Source organism: Polypterus senegalus, chromosome 9, assembly GCF_016835505.1.
Source record: "Polypterus senegalus isolate Bchr_013 chromosome 9, ASM1683550v1, whole genome shotgun sequence".
NCBI classification, from domain to species: domain Eukaryota; kingdom Metazoa; phylum Chordata; class Cladistia; order Polypteriformes; family Polypteridae; genus Polypterus; species Polypterus senegalus.
Genome location: NC_053162.1, coordinates 166,061,120 through 166,085,359, shown reverse-complemented (window position 1 = coordinate 166,085,359; position 24,240 = coordinate 166,061,120). Strand labels below are relative to the sequence as shown.

The 24,240-nt window shown below is 46.2% G+C and overlaps 1 protein-coding gene across 3 annotated transcripts in view; it reads right to left on the bottom strand.

The window, feature by feature from the left end:
- Positions 1 to 12,819: 12,819 nt before the first annotated feature.
- robo4 (roundabout, axon guidance receptor, homolog 4 (Drosophila)) overlaps positions 12,820 to 24,240 on the bottom strand; it is an 89,113-nt gene continuing 77,692 nt past the window's right edge. For 2 of the 3 annotated variants that reach the window (XM_039764135.1, XM_039764137.1), the window contains exons 17-19: positions 23,960 to 24,193; positions 23,116 to 23,477; positions 12,820 to 13,560 (exon numbers count right to left, since the gene is read on the bottom strand). In XM_039764135.1, the coding sequence (XP_039620069.1) occupies positions 13,274 to 13,560; positions 23,116 to 23,477; positions 23,960 to 24,193 (883 nt within the window). In that variant the 3' untranslated portion in view covers positions 12,820 to 13,273. The remainder of the gene's footprint in view (positions 13,561 to 23,115; positions 23,478 to 23,959; positions 24,194 to 24,240) is intronic. The other variant, XM_039764136.1, reaches the window with a different exon arrangement.

Sequence of the window (24,240 nt, the reverse complement as noted above, 5' to 3'; positions counted from 1 at the left end):
GCAGCACCCAGCCGCTTAATCCTCCCTTCACTCTGGGACGCCTTGACGGTACGCGACTTTGTATTAACAAACACAAGCCCCTTTCCCGTCTGCGTCCCTTTCATATCGGAGGAATCGGCACCCAGCCCTTTATTCCTCCGTTCACTCTGGGACGCCATGACGGTTTGAGACTCCTTATGGAATAAAAGGCGCCTCTGTCCCGTCTGCGTCCCTATAGTGCGGCGCAAGACCGCAGCCAACTCGGGGCGGAGGGCGCTAGGACCCGGGCACTTAGCAGCCCGTGTCCATTCAGCGCCCTCGACTCCCCTCGCCCGCGATACAGCCCGCGGCGCCGCACTCCTGTCGGAGGGCTGCTTACTCGAACTGATCGTTAACATCACAGCCTTTTTCAACAGACCCTCCTGCATGCTGTACGGAGTCGGCTGTACTCACCGTCTCCGCTGTACCTCTCCGGCTGGAGATTCCAGCGTCGCGCCCGTCCGCTGTTGATTGAAACGTTCTCAGCGCCGCGAGCGCCTTCCTCTCCAGTTCCAGCACCTCAGCCCGGAGGGCACATAGCATCTGTAACACACGCTGCTCTGTGGGCTGAAGGGACAACCCCAGCTCCGCCAAAGCAGCCGGCAAAGACAGGAAGTTAACCGACGCGGAGCCTACCTGTCTGTCAGCCTCCGACGCCGCCACTTCCTGTGGGCCTTTTCCTCCGGCCCAATCAGGTCTTCCCCCTGCCCGTGATGGACATTCGTTGGTCCCGCCTCTGCAGTCATCGGCGGGTACACAAGACACACCGCCCAATCGCGTGCCTGTCAGGGGAGGGACTTCTGGTCCGCCCATCTTGGCTCCCCTTCTGCGGCGGCGTGCGTTGCCGGCAGCCTTGTTGTTGCCGGCCCCTTTGGAGCTGCAGCGTCTCCTCCTCCGCAGCCCTCGCGGCTGCCGCTGTGCTGCCGGAGCCCCGCAGACCGGCATGCGCCTGCCACTGACGTGGATCCGGGAAGCCCCTGTCTGCAACAAAGAAAACACGCCCGGCCCCCATGGGCCGGCTGCCGCTAGGCAGGGAACTCACCTCCCGGACTCGCCAAACCGAGGACACCTCCTCGGCGTGGCCTTTCTTGACGCCATGCCGCCCCGGCGCCTCCAGCAACGGCGCGCTGCTGGAGACCGCTGCACTCATTGTAGGCACGCCGCCTCCCGCATCAGGGAATAACGGCCCTCCTGCGGACCCCTGGCGGTCCGTGGGTTCTTTACCCCGCGGGGCTGTGTGCACGCAGCACCCGCGGTACGTGGGTGGGGTCCCCTGCTGCACCGGGCCGTCCACAACAATATTTTGTTGATCAGGTCTCCGCCTTGAAACAGGCGGAGCATCCTGCCGACTACGCCAGATGTGAACGGCACCCGGGCACAGACAGGCGGACATGTTGTTTCTCAAACCACCACACGCTTATTTACTACAATATTTACAACTAATTGGTCACAAAGACCCAGTCCAATGGTCACACAGACCCAGTTTAGTGCACAAACAAACCCCAAACAGTCCTGGCCACAATGCCTTGTCTTCGGCCCGCCTCCACTCTCCTCCTGAGCTTCGTCCTGCTTCCACCCGACTCCAGCCTCGAATGAAGGGAGACGGCCCCTTTTATAGAGGACCCGGATGAGCCCCAGGTGTTCCCGGCAATCCTCTTCTGGCCACGCCCAAGTGTGGCGGAAGTGCCGGCTGTCCTCCCGGCTGCTCTCCGGGCGCCGTCATAAATCTTCCCCCCAGCACTTCCTGGTGTGGCAGGAGTGCTGGGGAAACAAGTCCCCAAGGCATTGGGGCGCCTCCTGGCGGTGACCACGGGCCCCTACAGGGAAGGGCTTCCATGCCCTTGACCCGTGGCCCCAAAGCAACCCGAAGGCGAACCCCACGTGATCCAGGCAGGGCTCTGACCCTTTCCGTCCCTCCTGGCGTCCGGCGGGTCATGGCCCCTGGCATCCCTGACAATATATATATATATATATATATATATATATATATATATATATAGTATATATATATAAACTGCTCAAAAAACTTAAAGGAACACTTTGAAAATGGAAAAAAAAATCCTGCTGTCTCTCTCTACTGATATGGACTGCTATAGTAATGTGTTAGGAACGAAAGGATGCCACATCATTTGATGAAAATGAAAATCATCAACCTACAGAGGGCTGAATTCAAGGAAACCACAAAAATTAAAGTGAAAAAATGATGCGGCAGGCAGGCGAGTCCATTTGGCCGAAATTTCATTGCAGCAACCCCAAATCGTACTCAGTAGTTTGTATGCCCCCCCTGTGCTTGTGTGCATACCTGACAACGTCCTAATGAGACAACAGATGGTGTCCTGGGGGATCTCCTCCCAGATCTCCTGGACAGTCTGAGGCGTCGGATGGACGGAAACATAATGTCCCACCCAGAGGTGTTCTATTGGATTGAGGTCATGCGAGTGAGTGTGGAGGCCAGTCAATGGTATCAATTCCTTCATCCTCCAGGAACTGCCTGCATACTCTCACCACATGAGGCCAGGCATTGTCATGCACCAGAAGGAACCCAGGACCAACTGCACCAGCATAGGGTCTGTCTGACAATGGGTCCAAGGATTTCATCCCGATACCTAATGGCAGTCAAAGTGCCATTGTCTAGTCTATAGAGGTCTGTGTGTCCCTCCATGGATATGCCTCCCCAGACCATCACTGACCCACCACCAAACCGGTCATGCTGAACGATGTTACAGGCAGCATAACGTTCTCAACGGCTTCTCCAGACCCCTTCACGTCTGTCACATGTGCCCAGGGTGAACCTGCTCTCATCTGTGAAAAGCACAGGGCGCCAGTGGTGGACCTGCCAATTCTGGTATTCTATGGCAAATGCCAATCGAGCTCCATGGTACCAGGAAGTGAGCACAGGGCCCACTAGAGGACGTCGGGCCTTCAGGCCACCCTCATGAAGTCTGTTTCTGATTGTTTGGTCAGAGACATTCATACCAGTGGCCTGCCTGCTGGAGGTCATTCTGTAGGGCTCTGGCAGTGCTCATCCTGTTCCTCCTTTCCCAAAAGAGCAGATACCAGTCCTGCTGATGGGTTAAGGACCTTCTATGGCCCTGTCCAGCTCTCCTAGAGTAACTGACTGTCTGTCTCCTGGAATCTCCTCCATGCCCTTGAGACTGTGCTGGGAGACACAGCAAACCTTCTGGCAATGCCACATATTGATGTGCCATCCTGGAGAAGCTGGGGTTAAGGTCAGGGCTGTGTACGGGCCAGTCAAGTTCTTCCACATCAAACTCATCCAGCCATGCCTTTATGGACCTTGCTTTGTGCACTGGGGCTCAGTCATGCTGGAACAGAAAAGAGCCTTCTCCAAACTGTTTATAAAGTTGGAAACATATAATTGCCCAAAATGTCTCGTTATTCGGAAGCATTAAGATTACCCTTCACCTGAAGTAAGGAGTCTAGCCCAAACCCTGAAAAACAGCCCTACACCATCATCCCTCCTCCACCAATCTTCACAGTTGGCACAGTGCAGTCAGGCAGGTAACATTCTCCCAGCATCCGCCAAACCCAGACTTACCCATGTGACTGCCAAACAGAGAAGCATGATTCATCACTCCATTGAAGACGTTTCCACCACTCCATCCAACACTTGGCATTGCACTTGTTGAGGTGAGGCTTGCATTCAGTTGCTCAGCCATGGAAACCCATTCCATGAACCTTTCACCACACAGTGTTTGTGCTTACTTTGGACGTTTACATCTCTTTAGCCATGGAATCAGCAGAGCATTGGCGACTTCTACACACCTCAGAAGTCGTTGATCCCATTCTGTGACTTTACATGATCTTCCAATTCGTGGCCGAGCTGCTGTTGTTCCTTAACGCTTCCACTTTCCAATAATAACACTTAAAGTTGACCGTGGAATATCCAACAGGGATGAAATTTCACAAACTGTCTGATTTCAATGGTGGCGTCCTATCACAGTAGCACACTTGAAGTCACTGAGCTCTTCAGATCGACTCGTTTTGTTTCACAAATGTCTATTAATGGAGACTGCAAGGTGAGGTGCTTGATTTTATACATCGGTGGCAATGCATTTGATTGAAATGCCTGAAGTCAATAATTAAGAAGTGTGTCCCAATATTTTTGTCCATAAAGTGTGTGTTATATATATATATATATATATATATATATATATATATATATATATATATAGTATATATATATATATATATATATATATATATATATACACGAGGACATCCAAAAAGTTTACGCACTATATATATATTGTGGCAGACAGCCGGGGTCCATGACCAGCCAGGACACCCCTTCATTATATGCTCAGGGGGAGCAGCCATGGACTGTGCAATACCTCCCCCTGGTCGCTAGATGGTCACCCCCCTGGGTTGGAGTGGTGCGTCGGTTTCCCGCAGGGCTGCATGGAAATTGGAGTTGGGGGCAGCCCTGTTGGGTCCCGCAGGTGCCGCCAAGGGGGCTTCATCTGGAACTCCTGATCCCTTGTGGGTAGTGTTTTCACCACACCTGGAAGTGCAGCCGGAACTTGGCAATCATGCATCTGGAGCACTTCCAGGTGGACAATAAAAGGGGCCAGCAGCCACCACTCGAGGAGCCAGAATCGGGAGGAAGAGGACGAGGTTGCCTGGGAGGAGTGGTGGAGGAAGAAAAGAGTGCTTTGGCTTTGTGTTTTATTTGGTATATTTGTGCTTGGGTCTGTGTTGTGCCTGTGGGGATTACGGGGAAGACATGCCCCACAGGTGTAGAAAAGTAGTTTATTTATTTTACGTGTGCCTCCGTGTCCATTCTGTGTCTGGTCGGGTGCCTTTATAGCGTTTTCACTATATATATATATATATATATATATATATATATACAGTGAACCCTCGTTTATCACGGTTAGTCCATTCCAGACTCTACCGTGATAAATGCATTTTCGCGAAGTAGGATTCTTTATTTATTAATCGAATATTTTCGCAGAGTATAGAAAACCTGTTTACGACCTTCTAAATATGTTTTTGAACATTATTAGAGCCCTCTTGACATGAAATAACACCCTTTAGTCACCATTACACTCATATTACCCAATATATTAGACAAAATAAGAGAAAATAAGACATATTAGATGTTACAAATATCATATTATTTCTAGGCTCACCCGCCTTTTAAGGTGACTGACTTTTATCCTCAATTTGTGTGCGCTCCATGTTTAAATCAGGCATGTAAGTGTAGGGAATGAGAACATCAAAGTGTCCATTCATAACATCTCAAGTTTTTTTATCCCCTCGAGTGCCTGTCCAAATGTACAATGTCAGCCCGAATCTGTACCGCTAAAGACGGAGTTTCATGCACTAAATAAGCTATAGATGAGAATAAGCAAGCACCATCTCCCCTGATATTTACTACGCGGTGAGGCATTTGTACTCCATCAACATTAATTATTTCCAGAGACATAATTTTGTCTATTTTTCAGGCGCATCGCGCACAAAAAGCAAGGGAACGATGGGAGGACCAGTAGTAAGTCTGTGATAAGTGGAATACCGCTACGCTTTGCACTCATGGGACAGAAGGACAATCCCGACCGCTTTTATATAGTAGATTATTGTACTGTACATTTAATTACACACACACACAGTTCTTAAGCACAACCACTAACCTATGAAGGCACGACCTCAGTAGGAGAGTCTTCAGGTAGTGCAGTATCTTCAGCAGGTGTGTCGTTGTCTTCTTCCGCTGAAGGAGTACTAGGAGTAGGCAGTGGGTGTCTGGGTACGCGGCTGAAGAACATCTTGATAGGCAGTTGCTGGTGCTGTCTTTTCTTATGTGTGAGGAGGCTTTTGTTGGGTATTGCCATCTTTGATCATATCCAAGAGTTTCACCTTCTCCTGGATAGTAAGCATCTTCCTCCAGCGCTTAGTTTTATTGTCAGAAGGCTTAGAAAAAGCAGTTTAGGAGCCATCATGGGGCTTAGATAAAAATTCTCAGAAAGCACATGCGTAGTGACGTAAGCGTGTATGAGAAAAAATCGTGATAGAGTGAAGCCGCGAAAGTCAAAGCGTGATATAGCGAGGGATCACTGTATATATATACATCTCTCTATTTATACTCACATTTCATTGTGCATAGAAATCTAGCTCATAATATCAATCTGAAATTCAGTTTCTGTCTTTACATTAATTTGGAACTGTAGTTATTCTGAGTTCCACTTGCTGTCCTGTGTGTCCAAAACTGTCAGGCTGAATGTGCATTTGGGCTCAACTTGCTGCTCATTACATCAGCATAGAGGTTAACCAAGTAAGTCCATCTCATTGTCCTTTATATAAGTGTCAAAACACCACATTGTAATGTTAAATTGGGTACAATCAGATATTGATTGATATTAAAGAAAAGTAACCGTCTGGTAGAAAGCAAGTACATTAGCATCTTATGTAATGTTGCACTTTGTGCTCATCTGAGGCTCTCTTGCTTTCATTTACATCAACATGCAATTTCAGTGCAGTTACGAGTTCTTCTTGCTTTCCTTGGTGTCCAAGTCTGAAATACACCTCTGAGCATTTATCTGAGCTTGCCTCAGTGTCCTTTACCACAACCCAGATATCAAGCCCTAGATTATTAATCTAAACTCATGTTATGGATGATGACATCCATATAACTGAAGTACCACACATAGTTTTACACTGAACTCAATTTATCGTCCTGTACTTCATTATGGAAATTCAGAAGATAATGTTAGCCAGTCACTCACTTCAGTTTTTTACAGTACATCCACTTGGATGTATGGTGTCCATATCTAAAATGCAACCCTGGATTTGAGTTTGAGATCTATTTGCTGTCTTTTATATCTATTTTACTAGAAGGTAAAGGCAGAAAAAATTCTCAAAATGGAAGAAGAAAACCTTAGCAGCTAAGCTGGGTGGCAGCATTGGCAAGTCCATCTGCTTTTTTAAACTCAGACTTCCATGTGACTAGAAACTGGCAAAAAAAAAAAGGTTTGAAACTAGAACAAGAATTGAATTCAGGAGAGCAAAACACAAATGTCAAAAGCAGAAACAAAATCAGACACTACAGCCAAAAAGTCACTTACCAAGGGATTGAGAACGTGCATGAAGTCTTAAGGAGCTAGCCAGGATATTGGAGGACTAGGAAATGTCTGTTACTGACCGATTATCTCATCACCACAATGATGTCACAGGTCACACAGTTCCAGGCTATTTCCTTAGCAAAATTATGGCAGCCGTTATTAAAATGACGGCACCCATGAAAAACAAAATGGCATTAAAACAAGAAGTGAAAAAATTTAAACTAATATATATACATTTTAAATTAAAAACTCATGCAATTATGAAGTACAAGATTCTTCACAACTAATAACAAGAATGCAGAAGACCAAAAAAAGCATGTCATTACAGCAAAAAAAAGTCACGACAAAGTCATTCATAACCGATTCCAAATCTCAGCTACTAACGTTTACACCTTGCTGTTCTTAACATAATGTGTGACTGTTCATCTGAGCTCATCTCGTTGGCCTTTACATCGGGCCACTCGTGATATCTGAGCTCAACTAGCTGACCTTTATATTAACACTGAAATGTATGATAGCACTTCATGGTATTTACATCCTCGAGGAAACATAGAATCTCGTATTATTCTGAATTATTATTCTCATCATCTTTTGATTCTTAGATCTGAAAAACACCCGGGATTTGTGCTTGTGAGCCAACAGCGTCGTCGAAATGCAGCCCATAATGTTACTCCATATCCAAGGCGATGCTTCAGGATGTTGTCTGAATGTTTCTTATTTACTTGTTTACGGATTATGGCTACTCACAGTCACAACGATAGGGGTGGTAGGACCCCCACTTCCTTGCTCTGTGCCGACACAGGACTCTTTTTATTTTATTTTAATTTTTTCTCATTGAGTGCTACTTTCCATAAATCACTGGCCACTTCATTTCGGCGATGTCAGCGCGTAAAGCCCCATTAAACTATAGATAGGCATATCAATCTGTGAGGAGCTGCTCTTAATAGGAACGGAAATTCATTAACCCTTCAAAGAGACACTAAAGGCCAGGCCAGCTGGTGTGGACTGTCATTTCACTTTTAAATTTAACTTCAATGCTCATCCTCTCTGTTTACCTCCCCTGTCATAAATCACAGTGAAAGGTACAGAAGTCAGGGACTTTTATTGTAGCGCCCTTCACCAGAATGTTGGAAATTTGATATTCATGAGCTTTACTGAAAGATTGATGGGAAGGAAAGGCCGTCACGTTTCCCAAGCAGAGGTCACCGACATTGAGGTGAGGCTTGAATCTTGTAAGGTAGACTTCGGAAACGTCTGATAAGCAGTGAGTACTCGGACTAAATAAAAAGCCGCAGTTCATCCCGGGACAGTCCTGGAAGTAAATTTGCAGCTTATTCTTCACAGCTCTTTATTTGTCCAGTCACAAACACCTCGGGCAGAAAGTAACCTGGATATTAGCGTGTCTCCTGCTGTCACACGTGTGCTGTACGTCGTTGCATGGCGTTTAGTGAACAATCACACGTGTTTAATTGAAATCTGACCACACCAATGCCCTGAGGTCACTGTCTGTGTTTTTGTGTATGTTAGCAGCTCACACCAGTCCAAGAAAGGCAGCCGTCTGGTAGAAAAGGAGCAGCATGACCCCGTCACACTACTTGATATTCCAGTAACTTCATTCCCATAACCTTAGCAGTCGGACTGTTGTGGTGTTCTTTCATGACTAACAGTCATGTAGCTTGACATCCTCAGTGACTCACTCAGACCGGTCTGCTACTTGCCCAAGTCATGGGAGGTGAACGCTTTTGTGTGTCTGACCAACTAACGCTCTCCCTGAAGTTCAATGCTAATGACGTGGTCCCCAGGAAAGAAAGAACGTGGGTGTTTAAGACCACCCAAGCAGAGGATAACTGCGTCTGTCTGTCACTGAACTGGTCATTTCTGTCACCTCCTGGGGACACTAGACTAAAGGACATCAGCCCCCAGAGGGTTTTTATGGTTTGGCCACTGCAGTCTCCCTTGACCATATGTGTTAAAGAACAACACAAGGGGCCACCATGACAGGCGATTTGGAAAAGGCAGCCATATGTGAAAATAGGTCAACGGATTAAGAACGTCAAGGCCTAGCAAATCGTTTATTTATTTATTTATTTATTTATTTATTTTATCGAATCCTGTTTGGTGAAATGGAGTGTGCGCATGCAGAAGGAAGGGCTTTCAGAGCACAGCATATGGCCACAGATGGGATCATATGGAAATCCCCCCGGGGATTACCAGGGCATGAGGAGGTGGTGGAACACGACTTTTCATCATCTCTACGCTGCATTCTGAGTTCTGACGGCTCCCCTTTACACATCTATTGGCAGGATGAGAGATAAGGAAGGGGGAGCTCCATGTCCAGGGGCTGCGCTGTTAAGAAGCAGACAGGTGACCGCAGCCCTCCAAGTCAAAATGGGTGCCTTAGTGCGCTTCAGGCAGTTGTGACACTGCGGCAGCTCACATCAACAAAAATGCAAAGAGCAGTCCGTGTCAAAAAGCGGTGAGCTAAATTGAAAATGAGAGAAGAGCTCAGAGAAATATTCCCTCAGAAAAACACTACCACATGGCACCACTCCAGGTGAGCAGGCTTGGCAAATGGCATAGAAAAATTAGACTAACTTCATTGCAGCCATTTAGAGCTTGGACAGGGCAGTGCTGTGCACAGTTGAATGGGTCCAGTTTGCATGCTCTCCTTATGCCCACATGGCTACTCCACTCTTGCCCTGAACCCCTGAGATGTGTGTAAGTCAGGGGGAGTGCAGACACTAAAGCGGACTGCTGATGATGGGTTGCTGTCCCAACCAGGGTGGGCTCCTAGTGCAATACGAAGCTGAGGCCAGGAGAGCCCCCATAATGGAATAAGAGAGACTGAAAGCTGGATGGTGGCTGGACACCGGGAAGGGGAGTCTTATGCCTGGCTGTTGTCACCCACATGTGAACAGGAGGCATTCTAAGGGCATGCATATTGATTGTAATGACCACCTGGGTCAAGAGAGGGCACTGTTGTTCACATCCTGTTCTCCTTCCTCTGTAAACCAGAAGCCCAGAATGTCAGGGACCAGTAACATCATTTCTATTTCCTCCTGTTAAACCCATCTCTTCCGGTTCAGAAGTTATTTAAATCCTGACGTAAATCCCGGCTTCAGTCAGCACATAGACTCGCGTCTTAAGAAGTCAGCTCTACCATTTTGCTAATAGTAAGTACACATTTTTTGTTTTGTTGCTAAAATATCCAGGGATTACCAAGTGGTGCCCCAAACTTACTTTCTATTTCCCTGCATTTATTTTGCCACTGTCTTACAATGTTGTGTAGTGAGACAGTGCTGGACACGATAAAGAGTGACCAGGATGTAAGGGTTAAAGAAGATGAATGTCTACAAGTGGTTCTCAAAGTGTTTAAACTTACTGTTAAAAATAGGATATTAAACACATTACTATTTCATTTTTTTTCTTCTCTAATTTATTTGTATATTTTAATTTGTGGTTGATATTTTTTTCTTTAACTTCTTCTAAACACTTTGTGCTACACATTTTGCATGAAAATGTTGTAATGAGTATACCGGTGTCCCGGCAGGGATGGATGGACTCCGTCCCCTTCCCAGAAGGCCACTATGACGAGTGATCAGTAAGAGACGTGTGACATTCCCTGTCCGGGCCAGGAGGCTGACATGATGACAGCTGCTACACTAGGATTGGCTGCTAAGTAACAATGGATGGGAATGGAAATCCTTTCTCTGACTAGCAGGCCAGAATAATGGATGAATGACTGGAAAGGAGAGGCATCCTTACTAGGATGGTTAACTGTCCTTTTTCCTTTCTGGGGGTCAGAAGAAATGTGGGACAGTGGAATCTTGCCTTCCATGCTCAGGTCATCCCCTTGAATGCTGGCCCCTGTATGGCTGCACATGTGGTAAGCATGAGAGTTGTGGTTCCATTGGGCTGGCCTGTTGGGTTCTGTGGGGATGGCCAGGAGGTCGGTGTTGGAAGAGAGACCCCCAAATTCCAGGGTGGTTCCGCCTGACCTGAAAGTGCTCCTGAGTTGGGTTTAAAATGGAGTCCTTCATGTTCCCTGGAGACAACTTGCTGAAGATTCCTCCCTGCTTCCATTGACCTCTCACAGAACAGTAAGGACTGCAAAAGTAGACGGTGATATTTTTGGTGAAAGAGCTTAATTAATGGTGATTGCATCACACACTCTAATTTGTCCGTTCCTAGCTCTTATTGGCAATGTATCTGTTCTTTGGAGGGTTTGTGTTGTTTGTAAAGTGCTGGACTGGGATTTGTGATGAGTGGGATAAACAGGAATGAGTGTTGGTCACCGAACCCCGAATAGATTTTATAAAGTATTGCTGCCACCCTGCCTGGGGTTTGTTTCCTGCCTTGTGCCCTGTGTTGGCTAGGATTGGCTCCAGCAGACCCCTGTGACCCTGTGGTTAGGATATAGCGGGTTGGATAATGGATGGATGGATGGATGGGATAAACAGGAATGAGTGTTGGTCACCGAACCCCGAATAGATTTTATAAAGTATTGCTGCCTGCGGTGGGCTGGCACCCTGCCTGGGGTTTGTTTCCTGCCTTGTGCCCTGTGTTGGCTGGGACTGGCGGGTGGTTAGGATATAGCGGGTTGGATAATGGATGGATGGATGGAAGTATTACTGCTGCCTAGACAGTGGTAATTTGATCATGCGGCTAACTCCCGAGGTAACAATGCAACCCAAAAGGCTTGGGCCTGTTACTAGAAATGTAAGTCCTGTGAATGGGGCGGCCATGTTCAAGAGTCTCATTACTTTAAAAAGAACTGCCTACTCGGTGAGTGTTTTGGTCCAATATGGCACATAAACTACTTCTAGAATCAACAAAGAGGTTTTTGCCTCCTTTTCATATAAAACTTTGAATGATAAAAAAATATCAAGGCAGTGAAGACCAAGGAAGGTGAAGGATTGTAATATTGAAGACCGATGTTTCTATTAATAACTGATTCAAAGATTAGGATATTTTTGTTGGTCCGCAAATCAGGCACATCATCAATGACAAACGGTTCAAAGATTTGCTACTGGGGCTGGAGTAGATCACATTGAAGGTATTCATGGATATTTTCGAAAATTTTCTTGGCAACCTCAGAGCACAAAATGATGTCTAGCTGGTTGACGACAGGCTTCAAACCTACAAAACCATGAAGTGCAATATGTCACTAAACATTCATTTTCTGCATTCACACTTGGAAGTCCTCCCCCTGCTAATCAGTGATGAACATGGGGTAAGGTTTCACCAGGACATTGCAGCAATGAATTGGAGTAAATGGAATCCATCATTGCTGGCCAACTATTGTTAAGAAGGATGAGAGGATGAGCAGCAGAACATTTTCAGCTCATTTGAACTAATTGAATGTGTCAGCACCATGAAACGATGCTAAATGCAATCAAAGTTCATTTCATGTTTTTCCAAATTCCTTTGTGTTACTTACATACATGTTGAGGGTTTATCTATCATAATCACCAAAAACATTTCAGAAAGCAAAACTTTAAAAAATATTTGTAAACCATTGGATGCTTGGAGGAGGTGGTTGATGGACAGGGGGGCAGGGGATGGGGTCCCTTGCCAGCTGTAACATTAGATTGGCCTCACTCTTATCTCCATTACAATCCTGGTGGCCCCTGAAAGCCACATTCAGCCAAATGAGCCACTAGGGGACGCTCAGTTAAAAAAATGAAGAGAATCTCAGTGCAGGAGAGCGGAGACACCCAAGTGAAAACCTGAAACTAGAGATGTCTTTAATTTACAAGTGTCAGAACACAAGAGTACAAGATAAGTTAGTCCACAGCTCCACAAACAGAAATTTAGTAAGAATAACAAAAGTCCGAACTAAAGATGTGTGCAGCAACACCGCTAGTGCACAAAGCCAACACAGAAATCCTGCTTTAATCATTTTTTCTAATGGCGCTCCCATCTCAGGCTGAGGAAAGTCAGGAGGGAGGCACCAAATCCAAATGCCAGTCTTTTATTACTGCAGCCTGCACTGGCAGGTTCAGACTAAACAGGCGCCAGGGTGCAAGGGCTCAGGGGCGGGGGGGTCCATACAGTCACTGGGAAACAAGTGGTCAGGCAGTGGTGAGAGAAACCTGCTGAGCAACCTTCGCTGTTCCTCTCCACAGGAATGCCCTTCGTACACTTCAAGAACTTCTCACTCCACATGGCCTTCATCATCTCTGGTCAGCCAGAGGAGATGCACGTGGCTGGCTGAGTTCATAGTGGAACGGCTGACTGGATGTAGCGGGCTGTGGCTGACGGGGCTTCAGGAAGCCCAGCCCCGGTGCACCAGCTTTACCCCAGCCGAGGTCACTTTCGGTCCAAGAGGTGGCATAACTGGCCTCCATCTCTTCCACCCATGCAGTGCTCCAGTCCCACACGGGGAGAGACCCCATCTTCCCAAATCGAGGCTCCTGAGGCAGAGACAGGCTACTCAGAGGGGAGGCTGGTGGAGAGAAGTCTGAAGAAAGACAAAAAAAAAAAATATATATATATATATAAAAATGAAGACAAAGAGCCGTCATTAGTCAGAGTCAGCATCCAGGCGAGCAATGCAAAGAAATGGTAGACATCACCGGCACGCATTCGGCCTGTCATGTTATCAGGGCACTGCTGCCATATGCCGCTGCCACTGTCGCCAGTGTTACTGTATGGCACGTTGCTGATTTCCTCTCATTTCCAGTTAGGCTGCGGTGGGCTGGCACCCTGCCCGGGGTTTGTTTCCTGCCTTGCGCCCTGTGTTGGCTGGGATTGGCTCCGGCAGACCCCCCTGACCCTGTAGTTAGGATATAGCGGGTTGGATAATGGATGGATGGATGGATTTCCAGTTAGGCTTTTGTCCCATTTATACATTCTTCTTTGATCCACCTGAACAAGCTCTTTAGTCTTTTAGCATATGGACATCTTCAGCCCTCTAATTTTTACATAATTAATATTTTATATTTTGGGCTGCCAAAGATTCCATATTAGCAACAAAGTATAAAAGTCCCTCTGGAACCCCTTAGGTAGTTTACATTATGGCTCTGCCCTTCTTTGGATGCTTATGGATAATTTATTGATGTTCTGTAAGAATCAGTGATCATGTTATGGTAAGCAAATTAGAATATTTAATTTCTCTGGGAATTTTTCATTGTCATTCTTCTTCCCTTACATACCAACAGGTATGTCTCCATGGATCCCCTCACATTTTACACTGACCCCTCTTAGATCCCTTTCAGGTCGCTTTGGTGTTTCACATTGTCACTGTGCTCCTTAGATATTTTACTGTATATTGACCTTCAGGTCTCTTTTAGAGCCCCCTTGATGGTCTGTAATGTGGAGGCAGGCCCTTCATGGCCCCACTGGTGTCTCCTGTTGTCACTTTAGTCTTCTTCATTTCCCCATGAATATTTTATATTACTGCTCTGCCTTCCAAGATGTTTCATTACCTTAAATCTCTCGTCCATATTCGACTCCCCTTTTGAAAGGACTAGTCCCCTCACTCCCCCTTAGATGTTTTATATTGACCCTCTGGTCCCCCTCAGATACCCCCTTGCAGTGCAGAAGCAGTCCCCTTACAACCCCATAGGTGTGTTACATTCTCACTTTGGTCTTCTCCGTTCCCCTTTAGGTATTTTACATTGGCCCTTCACATCCTTTAGATATTTTGCATTCTTGTTTTGGCTCCCTTCATATTTTACCTTAAATGTCTGATCCCGGGTGGCACGGTGGCGCAATGGGTAGTGCTGCTGCCTTGCAGTAAGGAGACCTGGGTTTGCTTCCCGGGTCCTCCCTGCGTGGTGTTTGCATGTTCTCTCTGTATCTGCGTGGGTTTCCTCCCACAGTCCAAAGACATGCTGGTTAGGTGCCTTGGTGATCCTTAATTGTCCTTAGTATGTGTGTGCCCTGTGGTGGGCTGGCGCCCTGCCTGGGGTTTGTTTCCTGCCTTGTGCCCTGTGTTGGCTGGGATTGGCTCCAGCAGACCCCCGTGACCCTGTAGTTAGGATATAGCGGGATGGATGTCTGAATCCCCTTATTTTACACTGACCCTCTACTGCCATACTAAGATACCCTCAGGTAGTCTTTAGGAGTGCAGCACCAACTGCCGCAGACTTGCTAAGATTATGTGAATGAAGGCTACGACTGAAAATCTCTGGAAAAGTCATCCGATGTGACATGGCCTTTAGGTATCTCTAAATGACAGATGGGACTTGTCCTCTCACATCCTTTACTTATTTTAATTCTTAATGTTGGTTTGCCCTGCGGTGGGCTGGCGCCCTGCCCGGGGTTTTTTTCCTGCCTTGCGCCCTGTGCTGGCTGAGATTGGCTCCAGCAGACCCCCGTGACCCTGTAGTTAGGATATAGCGGGTTGGATGATGGATGGATGGATGGATGTTGGTCTGCCTTACAGCTCCCTTAGATATTTTATGTTTGTTCCTGTGATCCCCCCAGACATCTCTCATCCCTGTGGTCTTGCTTATACACCTGTAGAAATTGTACAGTTTAGGACCCCCCCACCTAATTTCTTTAGGCATTTTGTCCCTCTGAAGCCCCTCAGACATGGCCAGATGTTCTCTAGTGTGGAGCGGACCCCCTAGCTCCCCTTTCTATTCCCATTTCTAACACTTTAGACACCCCCAGACAGCACAAAGCGTTGGACAGATTGTTCTTATTCCCCTTGTAGACACTCAGTATGACTCTGGATACCCTCAGCAGCCCCCAAACACCCCAAATACACAGCTGCCCCCCTAAGATGTTTTCTTTTGTTCCTTAAGCCCTGCCTTGATTTTCCATAAATGAATGTCAGCTGTTTTTGATCTCCATATTTGACGGCGTGCCTCCCGTCACCTTTGTCTCGAGCCTCATTTCCCTTTCGGTATTTTATAGTGAAGCACTGGGCCACCTCATTGCATATTTTACAGTTTTGGGCCGTTTCCCTCAGAACTCCCATAAACTCAGTCAATTATGGCTCCAAGGCGTCCCTGATATACTTGGCAGTGTGAGGTCATTGCTGTTACGCTGGTCTTCTCCACTCTGCCTGTTTCAGCCATGTTTACAGCTTTTTGACTTCTTCTCGCTAGTTTAAAATTCATCCCAACATGCTGCCCACCACTGGCTGAAAGTATTTTGTATTTACTTACATGTGTGCCGAAGGCACAGTAAAGGTGTCTGACCTGTGACCACCACACAGCAGATGGCAGTTCTCTTTGGTGATTGGTGTCAGTTGTCAGAATCGATGATGTATGGCACTTTCACAGCCTTCAATTGCCAGGGGACGACTGGGGCGCCACCCCACAGTGACCCCAGTCCCACGACACGGGGCAGAAGAGTTTAACTCTCTAATTAATGGGAGCTGGAGAGCTATAAGTGACAGAACCAAATATCCACTCGGGGATTTCTCTCCGCATCACGTCCTAAGATGTTTCTTTTCTTTCTTTTTTTTTTTTAAGAGTCTAAATGGGGAAAAAATAGCGTTGGAGGCAGCAGTGGTGGCAACATAGAGCTGGATATGGAAGAAAATGCCATACACTGCTGTGAAAGATGAAGCCCTGCGGCAAGCGCAGTCAAAGTCTTTAAGCGTCGTATCAAATAACTTCAGGGGGTTTTCTCTTAATGTCCTCCTATTGCATTTTATACAAACTGGATTACTGAGACCCCCAGGATACCACTCACAAGGACCACATCCCTATGAGAGAGCGTGAGGTCTCACGTGGCACAAGACACTAAGGTCTTTCCAGTTGGCACGGAAGGAACAACACAGACCAGTACGTGTGCAAAAGTATTCACCCCTTGGGAATTTCCATCCATCCATTACCCAACCCGCTATATCCTAACTATAGGGTCGTGGGGGTCTGCTGGAGCCAATCCCAGCCAACACAGGGTACAAGGCAGGAAACAAACCCCGGGCAGGGCGCCAGCCCACCGCAGGGCACACACACACACTAGGGACAATGTAGGATCACCAATGCACCTAACCTGCATGTCTTTGGACTGTGGGAGGAAACCCACGCAGACACGGGGAGAACATGCAAACTCCACGCAGGGAGGACCCGCCTTGGGAATTTTTAATGTTAAATTTAAACATCCATCACAGCAGATTAGGGGAATATGGCTGAACTCATAACACCACACCAAAAAGGGTGACGTGTGGGACAACCTGGTCTTTCACTAGTCCGCGGTGGCCAGTGTACTGTTGAATGCTGGGGTCTGTCAGAGAAGATAAGCCAGTGGAGGAACCCGACTGGATTACAGGACAGGTTACAGCAGCAGAGAAGAGGAGGATTGCAGAATTAGAGGCCATCGGGGCTAAAGCTGATCGGGGGGTGTCTTGGAGCACCTTTAGAGACGACTCATTTGACTGTTAACAAGCACTACTGGGCTCTTCATCACCTGCAGCCATCCGACTTTATCATTTCTCCTCTTCTTCTGCCCGGCTTCATCTGACTCAGTAATGACATACACACTGGCAGAGGGACACAAACATCAATTCACGTCAGGGTCATTGGGGGTCTGGAGACAATATATGTGCTGACTGCACAGGGCGGCGGCAGTTTAACGTAACATGGAATCACAAGATGGATTGAAATGGTAATATAAAGCCAAGGCCGAAACCGAAGAACCGGAAACACATAAAAAAAGATCTCTGACTGAGACGGATGGTGAAGATTTCACCCTTTCATGATCCATCACAGTCAGGAATCTTTACGTGATTCGGGACTCCATGTCTGTTCATTCATCAAATATATTCCATCAATTCTGTCGTATTTTCTTTCTTCATAATGTTCAGAGGACTCGACCCTTCCTCACTAATTATGCCACGCAACTCCTTGGACTTCCATCACCTGCTATCAGACCTGCCAGAATGCAGCTGCTCACCTGGTGTTCTCTGTTCCTCCCTTCACTCCTACTTCTCCATTGCAGTGAGGATCCAGCTAAAAACTGAATGGTTCTGCTCTTCAACATCTCCAGTCTTTGGTGCCCCATGGATGTCTCTGTTCTGCCTCTGCCTGTCTGAGGGCCATCCCTCTCTTCTTCATCTCTTCGACCTGCACCCTAATTGACTCCTGTATCCATGTCTTCTGAAAACGCGCCTTCCATTAAACATTTCGGATGTGCTTTGTGTCTCCTCTACAGGAGAGCTGCTGCTCTTGTACCATGAGGATTTTTTATCTTAGTCATTAGTATGTAGTAGCAGCACTACGACTTGCTCCGTTTTTATCTTGTTCTTTATTGCATTTGAAGGTGGCACCTTCTAATCATTCTTGTGTGTATTATAACTCGCTTTGTAAGTCACTTTGGATATAGGCGTCTGCGTGGGAAAGAGGGGTCCTTTCATTGGATTAGCGCTATTTCAGCTGTGAAATGGCCACTAGGGGGAGGCAGCTTGATGGCCGAGGTCTCCAGGACTCTAAACAAATCCTAATCAGATTATGTGATCTCATCTACTGTTAAATTCTGCTCCGTACTTCTAAAAGTTTTATTTTTATACTGTATTGAGGATTTGTTCTGTGTATTGTATTGTATTACAGTGGTGTGAAAAACTATTTGCCCCCTTCCTGATTTCTTATTCTTTTGCATGTTTGTCACACAAAATGTTTCTGATCATCAAACACATTTAACCATTAGTCAAATATAACACAAGTAAACACAAAATGCAGTTTTTAAATGATGGTTTTTATTATTTAGGGAGAAAAAAATCCAAACCTACATGGCCCTGTGTGAAAAAGTAATTGCCCCCTGGGCCTAATAACTGGTTGGGCCACCCTTAGCAGCAATAACTGCAATCAAGCATTTGCGATAACTTGCAATGAGTCTTTTACAGCGCTCTGGAGGAATTTTGGCCCACTCATCTTTGCAGAATTGTTGTAATTCAGCTTTATTTGAGGGTTTTCTAGCATGAACCGCCTTTTTAAGGTCATGCCATAGCATCTCAATTGGATTCAGGTCAGGACTTTGACTAGGCCACTCCAAAGTCTTCATTTTGTTTTTCTTCAGCCATTCAGAGGTGGATTTGCTGGTGTGTTTTGGGTCATTGTCCTGTTGCAGCACCCAAGATCGCTTCAGCTTGAGTTAATGAACAGATGGCGGACATTCTCCTTCAGGATTTTTGGTAGACAGTAGAATTCATGGTTCCATCTATCACAGCAAGCCTTCCAGGTCCTGAAGCAGCAAAACAACCCCAGACCATCACACTACCACCACCATATTTTACTGTTGGTATGATGTTCTTTTTCTGAAATGCTGTGTTCCTTTTACGCCAGATGTAACGGGACATTTGCCTTCCAAAAGTTCAACTTTTGTCTCATCAGTCCACAAGGTATTTTCCCAAAAGTCTTGGCAATCATTGAGATGTTTCTTAGCAAAATTGAGACAAGCCCTAATGTTCTTTTTGCTTAACAGTGGTTTACGTCTTGGAAATCTGCCATGCAGGCCGTTTTTGCCCAGTCTCTTTCTTATGGTGGAGTCGTGAACACTGACCTTAATTGAGGCAAGTGAGGCCTGCAGTTCTTTAGACGTTGTCCTGGGGTCTTTTGTGACCTCTCGGATGAGTCGTCTCTGTGCTCTTGGGGTAATTTTGGTCGGCCGGCCACTCCTGAGAAGGTTCACCACTGTTCCATGTTTTGCCATTTGTGGATAATGGCTCTCACTGTGGTTCGCTGGAGTCCCAAAGCTTTAGAAATGGCTTTATAACCTTTACCAGACTGATAGATCTCAATTACTTCTGTTCTCATTTGTTCCTGAATTTCTTTGGATCTTGGCATGATGTCTAGCTTTTGAGGTGCTTTTGGTCTGCTTCTCTGTGTCAGGCAGCTCCTATTTAAGTGATTTCTTGATTGAAACAGGTGTGGCAGTAATCAGGCCTGGGGGTGGCTACGGAAATTGAACTCCGGTGTGATACACCACAGTTAGGTTATTTTTAACAAGGGGCAATTACTTTTTCACACAGGGCCATGTAGGTTTGGACTTTTTTCTCCCTAAACAATAAAATCCATCATTTAAAAACTGCATTTTGTGTTTACTTGTGTTATATTTGACTAATGGTTAAATGTGTTTGATGATCAGAAACATTTTGTGTGACAAACATGCAAAAGAATAAGAAATCAGGAAGGGGGCAAATAGTTTTTCACACCACTGTATATTTTATTGACCCCCCTTCTTTTTGATAGCCACTGCACTCCCAACCTACCTGTAGGGGGTCTCTTTTTGAATTGCCTTTCCTGAGGTTTCTTCCATTTTTTCCCTACAAGGGTTTTTTTGGGAGTTTTTTCTGGTCTTCTTAGAGAGTCAAGGCTGGGGGGCTGTCAAGAGGCAGGGCCTGTTAAAGCCCATTGCTGCACTTCTTGTGTGATTTTGGGCTTTACAATAATAAATCGTATTGTATTGTATTGTATATTAATAGCAAGAATAATAATAAACAATGGCCGGGATCTAAGACAAAAATCATAGATCAAGAGAGATGGTGAGCGAGTCAATAACTGGAATATTTCCTGTAACCGAAGCCAAATCACGAGATGTAAATCAAAGTCAAATATGAGAAAAGGCTTAGAGGAGAGCTGTTTAATAATAAGAGTGAACGTTTGGTTTTGTTTCTTTTTAATCTTCATTTACCACAAGCTTGTACAGTCTGAGTGTTTACGACGCTGACCTTTACACAGCTAATGACGTCACGCGTCGCTCACTCTCAGCCTGGCTTCCCAAACGACAACAAATGGTGGCACCTAAAATAAAAAACAAAACGGTGCTCTGATAAAGATGCATTTTAAAAATGACATCTTCAAAAATGTCCTAAATGAAGAGGACAGTCGGGTGACTTCCGTCAAGCGTTTCACATGGCATCTCAAAAACCAAACGTCAAATGAGCGTTGCTGTTCTTCTCGGCAAGTCAGATCTTCTCTTGGCCGCAGCTTCATGTTTTTATGATTTTTTAAAAATGTTTTTGTGAACGCTGACTGTAGTCAAGGTGAAGTCTGGGCCCCCCCCTCCCCCCAAACAGCACATCGTGAAATTTTATTAATCAAATTGCAGCTGAAGCAGCGACTGGCTTGGCTCCATTTAAAAGTTTCTCACCTAATAAAACAAAGGCATTTTTTTCTTATTTTTCCATTGGATCCATGCTGGTATCTGGAAATGTTTACACTGACTGAGACAAATACTGGCCTGTGGAGACAAAGTTTGAGAAAAAGGGCTGCTGCACTGTTCTCATGGGGGGTTTGATACAAACATGCCTACGACTATCCAAGACCTTCATTAATTTATGAACTTCCCAATGCAGAATAAGTACGCGAAAAGAAAAGAAAAAGCACCGCATCTCTTGCTGGGCCTGGCGTCATGTGAAATAATTCAGTTCGCCCACCGCAGATCTGTGGCTTTATGCCCGTGCGCTTTCTTCACTGATTTGGAGCTGGTGACTCTCCAGCCTGCTTCTGGCAAATGAGGCAAATGTTTGTGATTCGCATTTTCTAGAAACAGGGAGTGCAGAGGCTGAGTTTGTAAAAAGGTTTCAGGTGCTTTTGTTAAGGCAAAGGTATAAATCAGAATCGGAAAAGTCAAAGCCACACGACATCTGTTTACATGGCGCACATGGCACTGATGGATCAGCATCTAAAAATGAACACAGATGAATTCACAAAGGAGTAGGCGTCAGGAGTCAGGAATGCAAATAGCTGCGTGTGCTTTATTAAGATCCCCATTTAGATGTGTTGATTAGATCGCTAAAACTGCTACTTGGTGGCCTTGGGATTCTTGTTATGGCGCTCCTCCTGGTGGCCTTTACTAGTACTACAACAATCATCACTTCTGTTCAGTGCCTTGAATAACATTCACATTTATTTTACATCGGTAACTGTGTCAGGGGCAGCACTGGTGGTCCACATGCATCCAGCCTCCTAGTGTCTGCTTCATTGGTGCTTCTAAACTGGCCCTGTGAGTGTGTCAATAGTCCCCATGATGGATCCAATGATGCTAGGAAAAGCTCTGAACCCCCCAAAGCCCTGCGTCAAATTAAAAGGGCTGGAGAACGCTGTGTTACATATACAGAAGAAAAGGAAAATGTTGTATGGATCTTGTTTCTTAACGTATCACATTACAATACAATTCAGTTTCTTTTTGTATAGCCCAAAATCATCCAGGAAGTGCCGCAATGTGCTTTAACAGACCTTGCCACTTGACAGCCCCCCAGTCTTGACTCTCTAAGAAGACAAGGAAAAACTCCCAATAAAAACCTTGTAGGGAAAAATGGAAGAAACCTTGGGAAAGGCAGTTCGAAGAGAGACCCCTTTTCAGGTAGGTTGGGCATGCAGTGGGTGTCAAAAGAAGGGGGTCAATACGATACAATACACAGAACAGAATAAATCCTCAATACAGCATAAAAATAAAAATTTTAGAAGTACAGAGCAAAATTTAATGATATTAACATTAACAACATTATATTTCTGAGTCTTGTCCTGGATGAAATGAATGAAGATGTCACATACAGTATTATGAAGGGCGGCACGGTGGCGCAGTGGATAGCGCTGCTGCCTCGCAGTAAGGAGGTCTGAGTTCGTTTCCCGGGACCCCCCTGAGTGCACTTTGCATGTTCTCCCCGGTTTCCTCCCACAGTCCAAAGACATGCAGGTTAGGTGCATTGGCGGTCCTAAATTGTGCTTGGTGTGTGTGTGTGCCCTGCAGTGGGCTGGCACCCTGCCCGGGTTTGTTCCTGCCTTGCACCCTGTGCTGGCCGGGATTGGCTCCAAAAGACCCCTGGGTTAGGATATAGCGGGTTGGACTGACATATTATGAACATGATGCGTCCTCTTATGATTTTATATCTGTTGGGTGTTTTTGTGTTCCTGGGATTCTTGTTTTTAGAATACCATAATGCAAGCAAATCAACTATCATTCGATTTTGAGAGAAATCTTACAAAGACCGGGAAAACAAAACTTGATATCCTCAGGCCTCCACCCGGTCATCAATTATTTTTATTTATTCATTTCACAAATCTTGACTAAAACAGAAGTGTTGCCGTGCTTTCAGGCCCTCCCCGGTCACCCTTACCTGGAAATGCTCCTTCTCCAAACGTCTCAGCAGCAACTGCAAGTGCACGGGCAAAACTGGCGTCGTTCATGAAGGAGCCATCCGAAGAACTGAGAAGGCTGGCGCGAGCACTAAGGGCGTTGCCATCAGAAATGGACCCCCATCCATTCCACAGAGACCCCTCCCATTCGCTGTCACAGGACGTGGGGGTATAACAGCGGCGTGAGCCACCTTCTGCTGGGAAATGGTGGCGCAACCTAGGCAGGTCCTCAGACGCTTCCTCAGCTTCGTTATCGTGGGGTAGGGGGCCACAGATGTACCCAAATGTGGGCGTCGGGGAGAATGGCCTTGGAATGGAAGCTGGGCCCTGATCCGGTGGGCTGCTAGGGAGAAAATGGATTGAAGTCAGTAAGTTGCTTTTGACAGCACCTGTATAAAAGAGTTCATTGGTGACATTTTCTGACCACATCAGCAGTGAGACTTTCATTAATTGGGACTGAGATACTCTAAGCATACCAGCATGGTGGTGCAGTGGTCAGGCCTGCTGCTCCACCACTCCACGCCCATGGATTTGGCCCGGTTGCTGTCCAGTTTTCCTCCCTCGTCCCAAAGCCATGTGCATGTGTCTCAGATTAACCGGTGATATTAAACAGGGTGTAAGGGTGCGTACACGTGTGGCCTGTCATGGAGTGCCACCCCACCCCGTCCATCAGGCTCCTGCCCAGTCACCCTGAACTGCATTAGGAAACATTGCTAATGGACAAATGGAAGGTCATCGAAAAAATATTTAAGATTGCTGTCACCACACAGAATTCGAAATTAGACAGAACACAACCAAGGATCCCACAAATGGACACATACATACCTGTTGCTGGCCGCCTCTGGACTCAGCTCCACAAAGCGTTCGATGTCCTGAGATGCCAGGGCACTTTCATTGTCTTCATCCAGGGACAAGCAAAAGGAGGCAGTGGACAGACGGCTATAAGACAGAGTTAGGTAGGAGGGATCCTCCATTGCTGGAGGGGACCGGGGGCCCAGGACAGATCTTCCTGAAAGTAAAGAGCCTCCATCTACAGTCAGTTTTGTTGATTTGCTGGAGCTGTTGGGAGAACAAAGTTATACTCTCTTTAAGGAGCTGGTCAGCCA